Source organism: Bactrocera dorsalis, unplaced genomic scaffold, assembly GCF_023373825.1.
Source record: "Bactrocera dorsalis isolate Fly_Bdor unplaced genomic scaffold, ASM2337382v1 BdCtg016, whole genome shotgun sequence".
NCBI classification, from domain to species: Eukaryota; Metazoa; Arthropoda; class Insecta; order Diptera; family Tephritidae; genus Bactrocera; species Bactrocera dorsalis.
In genome coordinates, this window is record NW_026038067.1 from 158,491 (window position 1) to 171,808 (window position 13,318).

The window sequence follows — 13,318 nt, forward strand, 5'->3', positions numbered from 1 at the left end:
TAATTATTTATCTTTCCCAAATTAAGGCGGCTAATTGTAATATAGAATATGCTGCGTCGCCTGACCAAGGGAATACAATTAAACATTAGTGAATGTTAGATAAATTAAAAACATTAGGAATGCTAATAAAAAACAAATTTGTCAACATACTCTTAAATTTGCGCAAAAGTGATATTTTATTTACTCTTCTACACACATACATATGTATGTATGTATATTTCAATCGCATTTTTTCTTTTCCTTGAATATCGGGTTGGCTGATTTGCTAGGAAAACCGGAGCGTGGATATTCGTTTGGCGGATAGACAGTGCGTTGCTTATTTAATCCAACATGAAACCATTGTCCCGTCTCTACGAATTCGGTGGCGATTTCAGTCATCTTGTGGAATGCAGCGCGAGCTAACATGTGTCTATTGCCTACCTCCAACACCATTTTATGGTCGTACACTTTTGTCGGATCGTCAAGTCTATAATGGTTGCGTGCCTCTGACTCAGTAAGGCAAATACAATTCCATGGTGACCAATCCTCACCTTTCAACCATCGTGGCAAACTATTAAGAAGGTAAATACAAATGCGCAAAGTTATAGAAAAGGCAAATGAAATGTATGCGAAATGTAACAATTTTTTTTTCGTTTTTTGTTTAAATATTTCGTTCTTATTGTAGCACTCATAATTACCGCAAATTGCTCAATACCGCATTCTTGCTAAGTATTGAGTGACTGTGCCAGATTTGGTCAATTATGTAACGAATGTCGTCCATTTGAAGCACAAATGCGAATGACGCGTTGCAGCGGCGCTTGCGCTCATCTCGCTGTATAGCGCGTAATATTGCAGCGTACGTTTTGTTGTCCGTAGAAGCGATCTAAAAAAAGGCAAGAAGACGGACGGAAGTTACTTCGTTTGTTTTAAACACTTCTTCCCAATGCCACAGGCACTTTAAATATACTATACATGCAGAGATAAGTACATATCGCTCATTTGCTGCAAGACCGGCATAAATCAAAAAACGTGATTTTTGAGTTAATGCTGCAGAATTGTTCGTTATATCAGACTTCATGTTGAGTGAAAAATTCATATGAATACCTCTTATATGCTCCGCTTGAGAAGAGGTGTAAGGTTGGAGTCACCGTGTTAAGGTTGTAGTCAGTTGAAAACTTTTAACGCGTTTTCTGGAAAATCGATTTTTTTGACTTATGCCGGTCTTGCAGAAAATGAGCGATATGTGTGTATATATACCGCATAGGTGTAGAGTGTGCGTAGTTCACAGTCCATGTGCTATAATGGACGAGTGGAGGAATGAAGACACCTCCGAACTGAAGGAAAATATGATTTCAAAAACATATTTGAAAATTGGAGGAATTTCTTTGGAAATTTTATTGTTTGTCCAAAAATTTGGAGAAACTGCCAACACCAAAAAGGTATATTCGACTTTTTGTTATTATCATCGTATTACAAATGTAAGTTATACATAAGTATAAAGGACATAAGAATATCGATCAGTCTTCGTTATATTTACTTATATAAATTATTCAAAATCGGGTTACACCAACACGATGATGATCAGCGTGATATAATATTCGTGCACATACAATGCATTTGGTTATTTGTTTTTGCTAACAATATTTGGTATTTATTATTTTAATGCGAGCAAAGCCACGGGTAACTCTTGTAAATAAATAAAGCTGGACTTACCTTGATGTAATAGCAACGCTTACAAGTGTCAACATTGTTCTGACGCGTTCTAAGCGCGAACTGGCTGTACGGTTTCACCTTCTTACACACCTCGCACATACGTTTTTCTCCATCTGAAATAGGAAAGCGGTGCAGATTTCAAAAAAATCCATCAAATATGGGCATAGTGGCCTTAAAGTAAGAATCAAACAATTTTACATTTGGCATGTACATATGTATGTAACAATAATTTGTTTATTTTTGTTTGGTTTTGATGCATAATTTTTGGTTTTTACTTTAAGCTTTCGAGGAAAATTAACAATTCATACGATCGGGAGGCTTATCCTTGGAGAATTTGATCATTTCCATCCAGAGTATATTCTGACGTTTACGTAAGATCTCGACGTCACAATATTTTGTGTGTATGAGCAAATTAATTTCCCTTTGAATTAGATCAAATATCTGAAATTCAGATTATACGCCATGGTAACTATTATTCACAAATGCAATTTTGCAAACGAACAAACCTCGACAAAATCCGGAAACTCACGTTCGTCCAATAATATGCGTTTCACTTTCGATAACAGTTCAAGGCGTTCCTCTCGGCTCGTCTTTTTTTGCATATCCTTATAGACTTCGGTTAGGAAACGGACCCTTTGAGTGCGTAATAAGTCCAAGTGAATTATGTTATCTTAAAGAAATGACATATTTACATATATTAAAATTTAATGCGTGGCTAAAAGCAATTCGCGTTCAAAAGTTTACATTTTTACACATTTGTTCAATAAATAAAACGCATTTCAAAAACTCATTTCCTATACTCTTACTCTTCACTTCAGTCTAATACTTCATCTCTTCTTGGATTTAAGATAACATATATACATATGTATGTACAGTGGTTGTCAGCTTATTTGATGCAAGCAAATCTAAAAACTTTAAATCAATGTAACTCAGCAAATGCATTGAATATCTAAATAAAACTAACACACTTTATTACATCACATATGTACCTATGTATAACCAACAACTAAATGCTTTTATTTTGTTTTTATATTGTCTTTTCACTGCAAAAAAAAAGAAAAGTCATATTGAATCTGTCAGCTTATTTGATGAAAAATTAAGGAAAACCCAAGATTATCGGCACAAAAAATAGCGGATGAAGTGGCTAAAGGTATTGGCAAGACCTGCAGTGCATCAACAATTTGGCGTATTTTACGTTCGCATGACTTTCATGGCCGAGTACCACTCAAGAAGCCATTTATTAGTCAGAAAAACAAAACCTCCCGATTGGCGTTTGCAAAGGCACACATTTCCAAAGGATTGGATTTCTGGAATACTGGGATATACTCAGACGAGTCGAAATTTAATATCTTTAGATCAGATGGAAAGTCCTATGTATGGAGGAAGCCAAATACTACTGATTGAGAACCTTCGTGCGACTGTCAAACACGGGGGAGGAAGCATTATGGTTTGGGCTTGTATGGCCGCATCAGGTGTTGGAAACCTGGTTTTTATTGAAGGAAACATGGATAAAACCATGTATTTAAACATTCTCAAAGAAAATTTGAAAGCGCTTCAAAACTGGGTCTTAGAATGAACTTTCGTTTTTATCAAGATAATAACGACCCAAAACATAAATCAAAGGTTGTTCAGATGTGGCTCATATGGAACTGCCCTCATGTGATGGAACCACCTGCACAGTCTCCAGATTTAAATGTGTTAAAAAAATTTATGGGCGTTATTAGAAAATAATATAAGAACTCACCAGATTACTAGTAGAGAAACGTTGAAACGTGCCTTGCTTGAAGAATGGAACAAAATAACACCAGAAAAAACAAAAAAATTGGTTGACTCAATGCCAAATCGTTTGAAAGCTGTGCTAGAGCAAAAAGGCTATCACACAAAATATTAACCAAAAATTTTAAAACAAAAATCTAAAAAAAAACATTTCTATAACATTTTGCATAAAATAAGCTGTCTTATTTAAATATGAAGTTCTTTTTGTTAGTCATTTTTCTTTAAAATACGGTTAAGTATTGATTAAAAGAATTTATAATTTTAAATCAATCAATCATTAAATCAAATTGCATTTTGAATTTTTTAAATGGCATACGTAGCTTAAGAGCTATATTTATTTAAAAAAGTTATTTTGCCTGCAGAAAATAAGCTGACGACCACTGCATGTACATACAGTCATATGATCGAGATGTTTAAGAGAGCTTTTCCCAATGTTTCCTTAGATAAGCAGGATAAACTATCTGTATCGTTCTAAAATTTATAAACCTATTCTCTAAACTTCGGGTTCAATAACGTCAAAAATTTAGCAGTTATTAGTCTATAGTAATAAATTACATACACCCATACTTACATATATGTAAAAGTAAAACGTACTTACTTACGTTTCTTTATGCTTTTCCTCTGCCATAACTTTTCAAATTTACTGTAGAAAAAGGCAGACAAGAACTGTATATATAAACTTACCTTTATAGCCAACCCATTTGATTGGTTCACCCAATTTGGTGAGCATTTTCTCATTGCGAAAATCCTCCATTGCCTTCTTGACTATACAGCGTTGCTTTTCGATGCCATTTCGGAGCTGAATCTCCTTGTCGAGCAGCACATTGACCTCGGCAATTCGTGCAGGTCCTTCATACAATCGCGCTATGCGTTTCAGCTCGGCGATCTTCCATTTCTGCACTTCGCCATACAACATCTCAAAATCGTCCTTTGTTTGTGGAAATTGTTTCGCCAACTCAATACGTTTGATACGCTTCTCTGCTTCCACCTGTAGCCGCTCCTCCTCGGCTTTGCGGTTAGCCACCAGCCGACTACCACACGCAAAGTGTAACAAGCAGTAAAAAAGAAATCGAACGAAACAATTTTATTTGCAGTCCACCGAAACGGTGCTCACTGTTTCTTCTAGCTTACCGATACTTTGCAGCCGCATTTCGCATGAAACGCACAATCAAGAACCGACGAAAATTACGTTGTATCAAAATGATTTTGGCCAGTTTATTCTCGCGGCGCATTTTTTGGGCATAAGTTTGATATTTGCCGGGCGTTATGGTGTAATCTGTGGCTGCGGAAACATACAACACATTGTTGCCATCCTGAAAGCACTGCGTAGATTGCTCATGCGCAGTGTCCTGAAAAGTGAGCAAGAGCACCTCTTGTAAAATTTGGAATCGAAAAAATTATATTACTGTTATGTTCACACCATGTTCATGAAGGCAGACACACATAACGCACCTATACCCCTATTATTAGTTAGTACTCACAATTTCCTTTCCTTTGAACTCATACGTTTGTGTATCTCTGCTGATATAACGATTGAATTTCATTTTATCAAAGTATGGTCCAGTTTGAGTGAATGCATCTAAGTACTCAATACCTAGAGAGGGAGAGTGGTCGAATTCAGAATCGATTTGAAAAATCGTATATAGAGCGTACCTGTTGCCTTATCCCGGTAACCACACAAAAATGGCTTTACAATTGCTTTATTCAATATCTCCACAATAACCGTTCTAAATCCATTCTCATCTTCAATGTTAACAGTTATAAAATCGGGCATATGATATTTGCTGCAGCAGTAAAAGTTCTGATCATTCTCTACTATACATTCTTCCGTTGTAACATACTCACTTATAATATATATTCAGATCCAACTTTGGTGGATCCATACCATCGCCAAGATTCATTTCTGAAATATGCAACAAATCTAAATCGAATTCAAATATTCCAAATTGGTTTGAATCTGTTTGTGCCAACAAACAGCGATTTGATATTTCCCGTTCATTTTGCATAAGTCTTATATACTTTGGATCCACTTCAAATTTGCTGCCGATATCAGATTTAATATCGGCAATGCTCGATCGATTCGAATATACTTGAGCCACAATGCGGGAGCCATTTACACGAAATTTAACGGTTACATTCTCCACTGGCAATACTTCATCGATGAACTCTGATGGAATCTCTTTGAGCTCTTCCGAACAATCATCCTTCTTATTGGTCTCTGGTTTTTCAATGAGTAATGGATCTCCACGCGAAGGCGGAGGCGGTATAAATTGCATATATTTCATATTCGGAAGTTCTCGCAACTCTTCACAATTCATTTTGATAGTTGCACAACAGTTAGAACTTTAGCAAAATAATAATTATGTACACATATTTTAAAGTGTAAAAAGTTTTTAAAATTTTGTGACACTCTAGTAGAACATTGCTTTAATTCAAATCACTTTTGGAAGTTTTCCAAAGTGTCAAGCCTAGTTTCTGGCAGTCTTTTCAAATGCTCACTAAACTTTGGAATAAAGTTGGTTCAATAACTGCATAGGGGATTCTCCCACAAATCATTAAATAACAACCGTTGCTATATACATATACTCTCATCTATAACCGAAATACAATACATACATTCAAATAAAAAATCAATATTAGTCGTAACATATTTCAGAAGCGCCATTGTCGCGTTTCTATGCAAGAAAATCGTATTTGCACCACTAATGTGGAATAAATTATTTCACCCACACAGGTGTTATCGGAATCACCATCGCAATGTCCTGTATTTTTTGTTTAATGTTGTGTCTCTTGTTTAAAATCGCTCTAGTTCGTCCATCTTTCTTCAATAGTGAACTCTGCAGGTGCAATGCGCCAAGCGTATCACCAGCTTGATGGATTCATAAAATCCATTAGAAAGTCATATGTATGTGAGAAGAAGCTAGACGAAAATTACATTTAAAAGGAAATGCTACGTTGATGCCGAAAAAACATTAGATTCAAAGAAGTTCACTCCGCGGAGACTTCTCTGTAACGAAGTTTTTTCTATAACGATCCAATCTATTTTAAGTCCCACATATTTTTTACAAATAATAATTGTTCTCTACAGAATATTTTTAAAGACATAGGAATTCCATAAATATACAAAATTTTTTTGAATGTTTGCTCTCAGAACTTCGGGCACTGCAACAATTAATCAAGACCAAAAGTGGCTGAATATACTGATTGAGGTCTGCAATTTACGGAATCACGTTCCGATGTAATCATGAACTGGATGAAAGTGTTAGTTCATGAGGAACAAGTACCAACACACTAACAAACAATTTAACGTTTTCTTCAAACAAATTATTTAGATTTATCCTTATGTACATTGATATTATATTTATACCCTTGCAACATATTGATACAGAGATACAATTTTTTTTAGGTGATACAGTATACCAGTATATATGACGAAACCAGTTGAAATCTGGGTGACTGTCTGTCCGTCCGTTAATATGCCTGTTCCTGTAGGTTGTAATTTGAGTAAAAATTAAGATACCTTGATGAAAGTAGATAGGCGTAATTAGATCACGACCAAGTCTACAAAACGCCATTAATCGAAAACTTATAAATTGCCATAACTAAACTAAAAATAAAGATACAAAATTGCAATTGAAAAGGGTTGACGTATTATATAATATATCCCCCTAACCACTCAAGCTTTATCACCCAGATTTGTATAGGATTCAAATCAAATAATAAATGCGTCAGAAACATTAAACTTTAGATCCATCCATTCATTTTTCCTTAAGGTGAAATCACCCGGTTCTACTTCACCAATTTTAACCTAGTTCGGTCTGTAATTAAGGAATGTCAAGATAATGTTGCAATATTGACATTGATACGAACCGCAATACCGCCTACTATCCACTCAACACAACTTTAAATTCTAACTATCCTTCACTGTTTAGTAAGGAAATCAATCACCAATTAATATATCGGGATAAAACCTTGCATAAGTAGTGCCGATAAGGTTTCTAATTGTATGCCCGAAAATTGTCTTATCGGCCTATAATTTTTCAAGGATTCATACACTAAATATCTGGTCCCCAGTGTATTTGGCCGTATACCTAAAATATCGGTCAATGTGTGAGATATATGTATAAATGAAATTCGGAGAGAGTCTCTATATAATACTATATCTATCGGGGCCGGGTACTTCCGGCTGACTTTACACCACATATATACATATTCGGCCAATATGTTATATGAGTTATCTTAAAAAAATGGAGTGAGCGTGACGATAAGTTTTCTTAAAATTTAAAATATTTTATCAATGGTTTAGCGTTTAAAATGAATGGAGTTGGTCTGGACCTCGGTCTAAACCTCATATCCCCAACAATAATTTCGTCAAATAATATACCCCTGAAGGTATTTCCTTGTAAGTTGCGAGAGTATATAGCAAAATGTTTGATTACACCCGAAATTAGCCCTTCCCTACTTGTTAAATATATTTTTATTACTACAACTACATTCAACAAACACACACCTAACACATAAAATTGAAAAGTTAATCACAATTTCACATTTATTTTTACGCTCATTAAATAAATCATTGATGAGCAAATCTAGCAAACCGCCTCTCGATTAACTGATAAATTGCCACTTATGCAACAGTATTTTTCATCATTGATTAAGACATAACACTTGCTTACTGTTTTGTTGTTGTTATATATCTGCCGTAACTTCAACCTTCGCGAACGCTTTCTCAGTCCATAATTGCATCTTTTGTTGCTGTATTTTAGCGTGTACCTATGTATATTATTAATTTGTTAAGAAAAGAAAAATCATCGGCGTTTGACTTTCACAAATTTTATGTCTAAGGCAAAAGAAAAGGAAGCGAGCGCGTTGGTTAGGTTAGTAAGTTTGTTTGTATGGACTCGCAAGGTCGATGGATTTAAAAATGCTTAACTGTAAACAAGGAAATTGTTGAAGAGAAAATTTTCTGCTCCGACATAAGAAATTAAAACAGATCTATTGGTCGTATATAATATCTTTAATAAATAATTTTTTTATTAAAATATAGTTTTGATTTAAGATTAAGTGACGTTAGTTGATTCTTTGGTTGCGCATGCGCCACCTGCAGTCTAAATGGCCGCCCACTGAAGTAATAATTTCCGCGATCCATGAGATAGAGTTTACTGTCGGCGCCTATAAAGTCTAGCGGTCTATTTGCCACTATGTCAAATTCGTTTTTATTCGAAATTTTATAGTTTGTGCTCCCATTATCTACTGGCCTATACCAGTTATTTTTGGTCTTCTGGTTCGTTGCGGTATGCTGATCTACGGTGGTGGTTGCTTTTCCTGCATTCGAAGAACTCGTCTGCGCTGCTTCATTTAAAGGATTCATACCACTTGACGGCAACGCTTCCTCCTGTACTATAGGTTTAATTTTCATGGGCTGGTAATCAAAGCCCACTCCGGGAATGTAGCGGTATGGCATTGGAGGTATTGGTATGTAATAGATTTTAGATTCCTTTTTTGTTTTTTTCACCTTGGAACCATTGCCGTATTTGCGCAGACTTAGTGGTTTCGACGATACAATCATTTCTTTGTAAATGTTTGCCAACGACGGACTTTGAAATAGTACTTTGGAGGCCATCGCTGAGGTGGGCTTTGAGAGCCTATCTGAATTGATTGTATACCCACCGACGAGGGTGCTTGGCAGTGTGAAGAGCAGAGCATAGATTATGGCGGGCATCACGATAACGACAGCATAGCGATCTATTGGTGTTAGTTGTTGATGCGTAGATAGCATGCTGAAATTAATAAAAATGTAAAGATGTTTGTCATGTCATATACTTATAGTATCGCATGTGTTACACGGGAGATCAAGGAAATTTTGAGGGTTAGTTTCACTAAATGAGTTATTATTATTTGGCAAAAAAAACTTTATTCGCGTTGGTTAAGAGATAAGCTGATATTATGAACGAGAAAAGTACTTAGAAATCATTTCGGATTATGTGGAACATTTGAAGAATAGAGTATAAAGAAATAATGATTTGTATGCAATTTTAATGTAAAGAATCATAGCTTTAAAGAAAGAAGATTTTAAATCCAATTGAAGTTTAATGTTCTGCATAAAATTATGGTAAAAGTGGCTATGGAAAGTGTACAAAAATATATATGTTTTCTAGTCGGATATTTTTTAGCCGATTCAATTCTCACTGTCCTTTGTATGGCATATCCGCACTTATTCAAAGCTTGAATTATATAAGCTCATACCAAACTTAACTACTACCGGCTTTCACTTTTTGATCCTTCTCATTTAGCAATAATCTCCTAAACTCAAAATAACTGTTTGCTTTGCCGCATTTATAGTTCTCTTATCTTATTTATGAGGTCCCGTACAGCATTTTTGACACGATCAACTTAAAAACAAATATGTGGAAATAATAATAAGATACCCAATTTACCAAAAGCTATTTTGGCAATATACTCGTAGTTGCGAATTAGGTTTTTGCTGTTGTTACTTATTCAATTTGTCCGATGAACTTACAAATGCAGATCGCTAGAGCCTGAGCAAATCTTTCATCGATCCCAGCTGCAGTTGGCTATAAAACATTGTTGTTATTAGTTATGCCGGCGTATAATAAAAAATAACATATATGGGCATATATTTATACATTTCGTCTGTCAGAGAACAATGCTGAATGATCACTCAAAGCAATTAACCGAATTTGGTAACGATGATGAAGTGTCAACCATAATGTAGTCGCCGAAAGAGTGCAGATCGTCGGCAGCAGAGCTGCTGATCTTTCGTTGATTCGATCCGACCCGTAGAATAAAGAAGGCTTTAAGCACACATATGCATACAAAGATGTAATAATCAAATGAAATGATTAATGATTTGCAAAAAGCATAGAAAAACTTTCAATTATTTACATTTGCTCACACGTAAAAACCCTCATTATACATATACATATGTATGTAAGTTCATGAATGAGTGTATACGTTTCGTTTGTGAACTTACGAGTTTATTATATGGAAATAATAGAAAACCAATGTCTTAAGTACTTCGGGTGATTACAATAATTGCGTTGGGAGAATTAAATATTAATTGTGTGCGCAAATTTGGAAGAAATTCACGGCAAAAGAAAATGAAAGAGTTTTTATATTTTCATTCAAATACTTTTGCACTAAATCTCATGATTACATAATTACACGTTTAAAGAAGTAATAGATTTTGAATGAGTTTAATTTGTCTAATTAATGGGCGCGTTGAGGCGTAGCGGCAGTTCGTCACGCAGAAATCACCACTAACCGTCATTTCTTCTGCCCAGAGGCTAATCACTCGGCTAACAGTCAACGCTCGAACATCTTCTCATGTATTTGCTCAAAGCAAAATAACAGTAATGTCAGCTTGCATGCTCCCCACCCATTTAATGGCTAAACAAACTGTCGGAGCAACAAACACTCGGATCCCCAGTGATCTAAGGCCATCAGTATTGGTATCAGTGTAGGTATCGAATTTCATCGCTTACGGCTGTACTCATATTTTGTGATTAATGAACAGCACCTGAACGATTGATCACAAGCTGCTTTATTTGGCTACCATATTCACAGCTAAAAATACATTTGCATATACCTACATACTATATGCGAGTACTTATGGTATATATATGTATATATGCGTATTTGTTCTTTTATTTTTTGAGGTGGTTATAATATTAACTTGCTTTTTAATTAAATCTTATTTTAGTTAAAAAAACGATCGTTATGGTCACTGTTTGCCGGTTCGGCCTCTTTGGACTATGGACCACACACCTGACTCTGTGTGGAGTCTTTACTCAAATTTATTCAAATTAAATCATTGGTAGATATATGTACAATGTGTGCACATTGTTCACCTTGTCGCAATTCGTGCTCTGCTTTCACGTGCGTGTGTTTCAAATGATATTTACACGTGTGGATAACTGTTTTTGAGATTTGGTTTAGATTTGGCTCTATGCAATATTCTAGCAAGTTTGTCAAATGTCTAATAAAATAATTATGTAAGGGCCAACACCCACTTTATCTAGCTGTTGGTAGTTAACACGTTCGAATACCCGACCTTATTTTACTTTTGAACCCACTGAACTATGTCAACCAGAATATACTAAAATATTTTCAAAACACAATTACTTAATTAACCTAACTGCAAAATATACATCTGTACTTAGAGCAAATGGGGTAGCCATAGAACACAAAAGACTTAAGAGACAAACTTGGATGTACAAGAAACATATTTCGAAAGCAACTTGGTCAATTAGAGCCAGTTTCTATTTATTCGATCCACATTAAATTTTTCAATATCATTATAAAAAATTTTGATAACTGCAGAACTTGTTATTTGCACTTTTCCATAGTTCACTAGATCACACAAATTCTAAAATATTTTATTCGGCGGCAGGTTAAATAAAGCTTTAACCGTCTAGAGAAATCTTTTTCGAAATATTCACATCTTATAAATCATCCGTGCATAAATTTTTACTATTTTCACTCACTTTTTGATTATTTTTGAGGCGATCTCTTTTGGTACAATATCTAAAGGTTAACTTTTATTTATTTAATTTTTATTCTTGTAAATCCGTGTACAGGAAACTGGTGATGTTTTGTATTTTTACTAGTCAAGCAATGCGAGGACACAAGACAGACTGCTTACAACTCGAGAATGAACCGCGGTTTGCCTTCCGAAGAGTCTTAATAACGCAATCGCTTAAGGTTAAATATTTGGTGCGAACGCCTCGAGTTGCGGCAAATAAATGAGATTTGCGTTGTAATTTGTTTTTCTTAAAAGTAGAAATTCATGGCAAACGCAAGAAGGCCTGCCTTGCCATGCCACAAGCGGCCGACATCTTCACACTACACACGGATCAGCTGTAAACAGACAAGCAGTGGCAGGTGACGGTCGGTAGGAGACATTCGGCGTTCGGTCTCTGACGACAATAGTCGAACAGAGTAGGAAAAACATTTGAAATACTTACTGGTGGTGTTGGAGGTGGCTTCGGCAATTCATGAACGCTTACATACACACATATATATGCGTACTTATGACCACGACACTCCGAAATAATGTGGTAGCAACGTCAGAGACATCAACAGTAGCAACAAATGCCAATGCCGTGCGTCAATTGTAGCCAGCGGCTGACATTTATACGCGCGTACATGCCGTTTAACTAGACGCATTAGGGCAAACGCCTTAGTGCTGAACATTTTTGGTGGTCAAAATTTTACTATTATACATTCCATATATTATATTTTGGTTTGGCTGACCATGCATAATAGAAACTTTTGAGTACTGGAAGCAATGAAAAGATTTACAGATTCAATTATTATAAAAGACTAGATGAATTAAAACCCTCAAGATCAGAAGACCATTACAAGTGAGTTTAACATTCACGAAAGTCGGTAGTGGGAGTTACTAGAGTTATTTGCAGTTAGATCCACTCGAGGATTTGAGTCGCAGCCGAGACAAACCTAAAATGTTCCTCAACAGCTAAGTATGGTTATGATCTAATGGTGACAGTGTAATCCAAATCTATAACTTGAGACACGTTCCCCAGACTCATGGGCAAACATGTATATATATATATATATTGGTATTTTACGCTTTTTAATGCTGTTCGTTTGCAAGGTTGAATTACGGTTGAATAAAACGGTTTCACTAAAGCAATAACGTTCAGACACTTGAGTTTCATGACACTGCTTATTAAGGTGAGGCAAAACTATTGGATGCGAACAACAGAGCCGTCTAAAGTCAATACTCGAGCCATACCCGATCTACCCATCCATTTCACTGCACGACAAGAGCTGGAAGGAAGCAGCGGTCAGCACTTCCTGTTACTCC

General features: G+C 35.6%; 2 protein-coding genes across 2 annotated transcripts; both read right to left on the reverse strand.

Moving 5' to 3' along the window:
• Positions 1-15: 15 nt before the first annotated feature.
• On the reverse strand, positions 16-6,019 carry LOC105232573 (IQ and ubiquitin-like domain-containing protein). The gene is made up of 10 exons (XM_011214292.4): positions 5,314-6,019; positions 5,122-5,252; positions 4,950-5,062; positions 4,600-4,817; positions 4,153-4,499; positions 2,199-2,362; positions 2,001-2,133; positions 1,693-1,805; positions 678-862; positions 16-550 (listed from the first exon to the last, which is right to left on the reverse strand). The coding sequence occupies exons 1-10, from the start codon at positions 5,784-5,786 to the stop codon at positions 220-222; spliced, it is 2,208 nt and encodes a 735-aa protein (XP_011212594.1). The 5' UTR covers positions 5,787-6,019; the 3' UTR covers positions 16-219.
• A 2,156-nt stretch (positions 6,020-8,175) lies between these two features.
• LOC105232574 (uncharacterized) lies at positions 8,176-12,410 on the reverse strand. The gene is made up of 2 exons (XM_011214293.4): positions 11,976-12,410; positions 8,176-9,248 (listed from the first exon to the last, which is right to left on the reverse strand). The coding sequence occupies exon 2, from the start codon at positions 9,245-9,247 to the stop codon at positions 8,486-8,488; it is 762 nt and encodes a 253-aa protein (XP_011212595.1). The 5' UTR covers position 9,248; positions 11,976-12,410; the 3' UTR covers positions 8,176-8,485.
• Between the last annotated feature and the right edge of the window lie 908 nt (positions 12,411-13,318).

What these genes read in the sequence shown, in the direction of transcription:
- LOC105232573 (XM_011214292.4), bottom strand. Translation starts at nt 5,786, where the DNA reads ATGAATTGTGAAGAGTTGCGAGAACTTCCGAATATGAAATATATGCAA. An exon ending in TTACCGGGATAAGGCAACAG is followed by an intron (nt 5,063 to 5,121) that starts GTACGCTCTATA and finishes CTCCCTCTCTAG; the next exon opens with GTATTGAGTACTTAGATGCA. An exon ending in CAAGGATAAGCCTCCCGATC is followed by an intron (nt 1,806 to 2,000) that starts GTATGAATTGTT and finishes TTCCTATTTCAG; the next exon opens with ATGGAGAAAAACGTATGTGC.
- LOC105232574 (XM_011214293.4), bottom strand. Translation starts at nt 9,247, where the DNA reads ATGCTATCTACGCATCAACAACTAACACCAATAGATCGCTATGCTGTC.